At 41.8% G+C, this 6,231-nt stretch overlaps 1 protein-coding gene across 1 annotated transcript; it reads left to right on the top strand.

Moving 5' to 3' along the window:
- Nucleotides 1–3,759: 3,759 nt before the first annotated feature.
- LOC110375494 (zinc finger protein SNAI2) lies at nt 3,760–5,917 on the top strand. The gene is made up of 2 exons (XM_021333624.3): nt 3,760–4,149; nt 4,445–5,917. Exons 1-2 carry the CDS (start codon nt 3,981–3,983, stop codon nt 5,407–5,409), a joined length of 1,134 nt encoding a protein of 377 aa, XP_021189299.2. The 5' UTR covers nt 3,760–3,980; the 3' UTR covers nt 5,410–5,917.
- Nucleotides 5,918–6,231: the final 314 nt, after the last annotated feature.

Genomic DNA, 6,231 nt, shown 5'->3' with positions numbered 1-6,231 from the left:
TATTGTCTGCATAAAACTGATCATTTGATGACTAGAATAGCAAGAAAATTAACCAGTTTTCCCTTCAAATAAAGGGATGGCTTTTTCACTTCTGAAAATGCTACACATTGCCTGGCATAAAACAAAAATTACAGATTTTGATTTCTAAATTACTCAGAGATTTCTAAGAACGAATGTTAAATAATACCTGTAGGTATTTAACACATAACTCCCTGGTTATTTGTTGAAAATATTGGATAGGTACTGTAGAAAAACAATTTAAAAAACATCAAAATTAATCGCACATAATGTTCATTTGTATGTAATGTATGCGAGAAATTAACCGCCAATTGTGTGACATTGAGCGCTGTGGCACCACCTGCCCCGGGCGCGGCGCCCCTGTCCATCGCTATTTCCGCCATAGTCCATAGCGCACGGCGCGCGGGCCCTGCGCCTGCGCTCGTGCCGCGACCGTTACGCACGCGCCCCTGCCCCCGCGACGTCGCACCTGGCCGCCGCGCAGCCGCCCCGACACATCACACTTGTTCATAACCAACATACGATGACACCAACGTATTTAACACCCATTACTTTATCATCAACAATTACATAAGCTTACATGACAAAAATAATAAATTTTCTATTTGAACAAAATACCATTTAAATAAAATTAAGGAAAATACTGATTGCTTAAAATAAATTATACAAAAACTTAGCCAATTCTACGAATTAATTTCATTGTTAGTTCCGACAATTATGTAAACAGGGTGATAAACGTTTAAAGCAAGACAATTTTATTCCCCTAACGAGTTGACTAAGTACTTGTCCATTGTCAATACGCTATTAATTTCGATAAAACAATATGTCTAATGTTGTTTACCATCAACCATCTTCCGGTGCATGTTTACGTTTCCCAAGCGTAATCGAGATAACGTTTCATTCACAGGGTCTCGAAATAATTAGCTAATGAGTGACATTATGTTTGTTATAGACGTGTCATTATCGCCTACTTACAGCGTCGAGAGACATTCATGACTCGATAATGAAGAGCTCTCGTTTTGGCATACCGAGTATTATTGTTGATCGAAGCGATTAGTCACAGTTTTATTAAATACAATCGAGATGTTGATGTCAATTACACGTCGATCCCTTGACACACACTCGTATGTGCGCTGAGTCACCTCGTGCATTTCACCTCGCGCCATGATCCTCGTCATCATGATATTATGAGCAAGTTGAACGTTGATCTTGCATAGCCAGCATGTACGGTGAAATCATATCGCAAAGATCAATTTCCTTGGTTAGTCATAGAAGCCCTTTGTCCGAATCTACGTATCCATATGAATCAAAGACGTATTTTACTTCTTAGTTCGATCATAGATAAGATATAGATTTTTTTTCAACCATGCGTCTACAGTATACCTATGCACTGATCCAGCTACAGACAAATATTATGTTGGTGTTGTGTTTTATGCACAAATTCTAGAGTCAGAAAGTATGAGAATAGAACCAAAGAAATGGTTGCTGATTTAGATTGCCGTCGTTGTCGTGACTAGCGACAGCACTGTCACGGTCAAGGTTTATTTATTGTGATTTATAAATATGAAAAGTGTTTATAACTCGCGAATATTTAGCATTCAAAATGGTTGTACATTTAGGTACATTAGTGCATAATAGCTTCCTTGAAGGGGATGCACATAGCGCTTTACTTTTGTACCTGTGAACTTGTTCTGTGAGAAACCCAAATTGCCCAGCGAACAGTCTGACCTGTGGGAATTAACACTGGTGCCATAAAAAATATAACAAAGACTCTATGGACGTTATATTTCCGCGTTGGGAAGGGGTTGTAAAAATATCTTGTTTGGTTTGATACACACAAGGAACTGTTTTTGTTAACGATCTGCAGTATAAACTGGTTCTCAGCCTTCCGGTTCCCGTTTATTACTGTTATTGAATTAGTAATCCGTTAGGATCGTGTGATTTCCAGAGTGGACATTGCAACATGATTCTGTAGCTACAGACTTTATCTGAATGGTATTGTTACAGCTAAGTTCAACTACCCATACCTGTAGTTCACTTTCTCACGATGAGGACGTCCGAGTGTGACGCACATATACCCACTTGATACAGATTGATTGTGCTCTTTAGCATGCAGATGAAACAAAAGACCTTTTAATTCATGTCACGTTGAAGTATTTGAAGTCACCCAACAATTAAATGAATTAGGTACCAAGTATGTCGAATGAGCACGTATGAACCTGCTCCACAATGTCGACGTAATTAGATGCTGATGAAGCATTCCTTCCACAACAACAGCTCTTTAATTTGACGAATGGATGTTTTTAGTTGTAACCGTTTTAAAAGGCGAGTGTCGGCACGATACGCAAATAAAATTGTTTCCATGTAACTTGTGTAGTCGGATATGATAAGAGGTACTCTCAGGTACATAAGTACATACTCTTATGTAACTGTCGATTGTGTCGCAAAAACGTAAAAGGAAGACGAATCGTAACAGGAAGGAGGACAAGGTCAAATGACATGATAACTTAGCCCCGTGTCAAACAATTAATAATAAGTCGCGGTGTGTCATCATGGTCTCATGTAACATACCTTTTGCGCTAACTAGGTCGATACATATCGCACCATTTTGATTACAGTAGCTTTTCGATCATGTTTCATATTATCTTCGTGTCCTGGCCGTGACGTGTGGTAGTGCGTTCTTTGTTTGGTGACATCTCAGGTGTTAAGTAGGTGCTGATCATTGACTCATGCTATCGTTTGCTTTGTTTTAGGTTTCAGATCTTCGTCATGTAATTCTTGTCGATAATGGTCAATCGCAATTATCGAAAGATCAATTGAGGTTTTTTGGGGTAAAATCTTGTAAAAGAAGACCTATGTGCAGTTTTATGTTCATAAGTATCGCCATTATACCTATCCAGTTAGTACCTAAGTCCAAAAAGGTCCAGGGAAAAAAGAGATTGTCGGCAATAAGTACTGGCAAACATTTAATCTCAACTGGACAAACTTGGTTATCTCCCGGAAGTGTACATTCGCGGAGTCAGCACTTTAATCGCGTCAACAATGAATTCTGTGAATATGTTCAAAGTGTACGAGCATTGGATTGCCTTATTAATCAGGCTCGTGTTCTAATTTACAGTTTCGTGTCGAGCTTCTATGGCAAGTTTTAAGTGTGCCACCTTTGTTTGCAAGGACTACTTGCAAATACTAAGATAGTCCAAATAAATCTTCAAGTTGAAGGTATTTGCTGTAGTCGCAGGCTTTCTAATAATTCCTTTTGCCGGAAATAAAATGCATACACAAATAATTAAATATATAAGTACCTCATTAACGACTATGTAAGTATTACATACTGTTCATATATTTGATTAAATATTACTCAAATCTGTATAAAAACTATGCGAGAAACATACAGCTGTTGCTGATGTCGTCAAGTTAAATTTACAATAGATGGAACCGAACAAAGGTATCAGAGGCATTTCAAAAAACGGCAATGGTTCAGTTCAAAGGTGCTTAACCCCAAGTTTAGTGCAAAAAAAGGTTTGATTTGCAGCGAGAGCGTTGGTACCGGTGCGATGGAGAAGCTGGGCATATCGCACTGAGAGGCAGCGGTTCCGCCGCACCGGGTGCGGAGGCGCAGGTGCCGGCCGCCCCGCGCCGCGCCGCGCCGCCATTGGCCGCGGCCCCGCGCCCTCCGCCGATTGGGTACGGCGCACGTGCGAGGCCTACCCGCCGCCACCTGGCCGGGCCGCTGACGGGGAGCGCTTTATAAGCGGCGAACCTTCCCTCACCGCACCACTCGAGCTCAGGACGCCGACGAGTGCACGTACACGTTTGTTGCGTCCCGAAAACGACTCTGTTACCGCGATATTTCGACGATACCTTGTGATGTTTGGATTGTTACAATTATAAGTGAACTTGTGATACTTTATACGAACATATTTTTGGAAACTTTTTATCAGTGTCAGTGAATATTGTGCAAGATGCTCGTGGAGGATTCTCAGACCACTCGGGCTCTGATGACGAAGAAGTACGCACATTGTCCGCTGAAGAAGCGGCCGGTGCTGGTGCGGGAGGAGCGGCCTGCGACGCCGCCCACTACGCCGCCTCACCCCGCCCACCTCGCCACGCGACTTTACTACGATTATCATTGTAAGTATCGACTTATGTGTTCAATTAATTAACAGTTATCGTCAATTTGAAACATCCTAAATAAATAGATTTTTAACTTGTCCACTTTCAAGAGAAATGTTGATTTATGTTGAGTAAAGTAAAAGATAAAAATATTTTGATTAATTAAATATTACTAACTAAGCTTTCATTAATATACGAAATAAAATACAATTGAAAATTAGATTGAGTACTACATAATGTACCTGTTTACTATAAAAATAAACATTTACCTTCCGTAGCAACAAACTATAATTTTCTTTTTTTTTGTCCATAGGTGATACAGAAAACGATGAACCCCAAAATCTTAGTACGAAACCAGAAGATCTTTCCAAAACTGGTAACTACCCAAGCAAAGCTTCATCACCAGTCTCGACCACAGCAGTTAAGGTAGAACCTCGCGAATGGCCACAACATCAACTGGAGTACTTGGCTGCGTGCCGTGCTCGTCTTGAGCCCGCGCCGGCCGAGCTAGCGCGCCCCACGCCTCAGTACGCGTACCTGCCGACTCTGTACGCGCCCTACCCTCTGGAAGAGCTGTACCCGGCACCACCTTCACAGTCCCCACCTGCGCACCCCCAACTTTACGCTCACCACTACTCACCGGCCTCACCACCATCCTCTGTGTCACCACCGCCGTGCCCTGAAGACTTACGTTCACCCGGATCAGTCTCCTCCGACTCCGGTATATCAGTATCGGCACCACGACGCCCTCGCTACCAGTGCCCAGATTGTGCAAAGTCCTATTCTACTTATTCTGGGCTATCGAAGCATCAACAATACCACTGCGCCGCCGCCGAGGGCAGCCTTGCAAGAAAATCGTTCAGCTGCAAATACTGCGCCAAGGTGTACACATCTCTTGGAGCGCTTAAGATGCACATCAGAACTCACACCCTGCCCTGCAAGTGTCACCTGTGCGGCAAGGCGTTCTCCAGGCCGTGGTTGCTGCAGGGACACATCCGCACCCACACTGGGGAAAAGCCGTTCTCTTGTCATCATTGTCGTCGCGCTTTCGCCGACAGGTCGAACCTGCGCGCCCACCTACAAACTCATTCAGACGTTAAAAAATATTCTTGTTCCGGCTGCGGCAAGACGTTCTCTCGCATGTCCTTGTTGAGCAAGCACTTGGAGGGAGGCTGCGGAGTCCCCGGCGCTTCCCCGTACGAATACCGACCGGAGGCGATGTCCTCGCCGCACTCGCATCAGTCGCTCCCTCCGCCAGCTCCTGTCCATGCCTATTAAAAAGACTGAGACCCGCAGGATCCTCGATCTCTTATTTAGCTGTATAGTCCTCTAATGTAAGCGCTAGCTGAACGACGCTCTAGTAGTTTAAGTATTTAAAATTAAATTATTTTTGTAAATGATTAAAATCTCATACAGTGTGTAAATTTATATTTTTATGATTCAAGTATAGGGGACCAATGTAAATGTAGACTATTAAGCTTAAGTTAGTATAAGTTATTTGTAAGGTTTATAATATTCAGTCACGTCACCCGTGGCTTCGCTAGTCATATGGCATTTGCCAAGTGTCATACACTTATTAAAATTTATATTCGTATCCTAAGCCATGTACAAAGTGCCTTAAGTATAAATATTAATATATTCTGAAAAAAGTATAACAATATGCTATTATTTTAATGTATTGTATTAAAATAATACTTATCAATGAGGCTATAGTTAAGCCGATGGTCGGATTGCGTTCCTTTCTGTTACCTCCATACGCAGAAAATAAAAGATGTCATAAACTGAATTATCTGTATTCTTTCACTTTTCCCTTACTTTGAGTATTTCACAAGCACTCACTGAGCTCGTAACATAATATATGTGGTTACGAAATAATGGCTACAATAGATGCTATTACTTGTGTACTGTTAGTTCACCGAATGCGGGATGCGCGTGATCATGATGCGTGATCTCCATTTTGGGAAATAAGTGCTTTTACAAATTCGTCATGTACAAATCCTATATCTACTTCGACATTACTTTTGAAAACTAAAATGATCCGATGCAGCTGATAGTTTGAAGAAGTTGCTAGTTTAAATACTTAGAATGACGTTAAAAAAC

Source organism: Helicoverpa armigera, chromosome 6, assembly GCF_030705265.1.
Source record: "Helicoverpa armigera isolate CAAS_96S chromosome 6, ASM3070526v1, whole genome shotgun sequence".
Lineage (NCBI taxonomy): Eukaryota > Metazoa > Arthropoda > Insecta > Lepidoptera > Noctuidae > Helicoverpa > Helicoverpa armigera.
The sequence above is the reverse complement of the archived record's forward strand: the minus strand, read 5'-3'. Positions and strand labels throughout refer to the sequence as shown.

Bases quoted from the DNA above. Each gene is read 5' to 3' on its own strand.
- LOC110375494 (XM_021333624.3), top strand. From the start codon at position 3,981: ATGCTCGTGGAGGATTCTCAGACCACTCGGGCTCTGATGACGAAGAAG. The intron at 4,150-4,444 runs GTAAGTATCGAC...TTTTGTCCATAG, and splicing joins ACTTTACTACGATTATCATT to GTGATACAGAAAACGATGAA.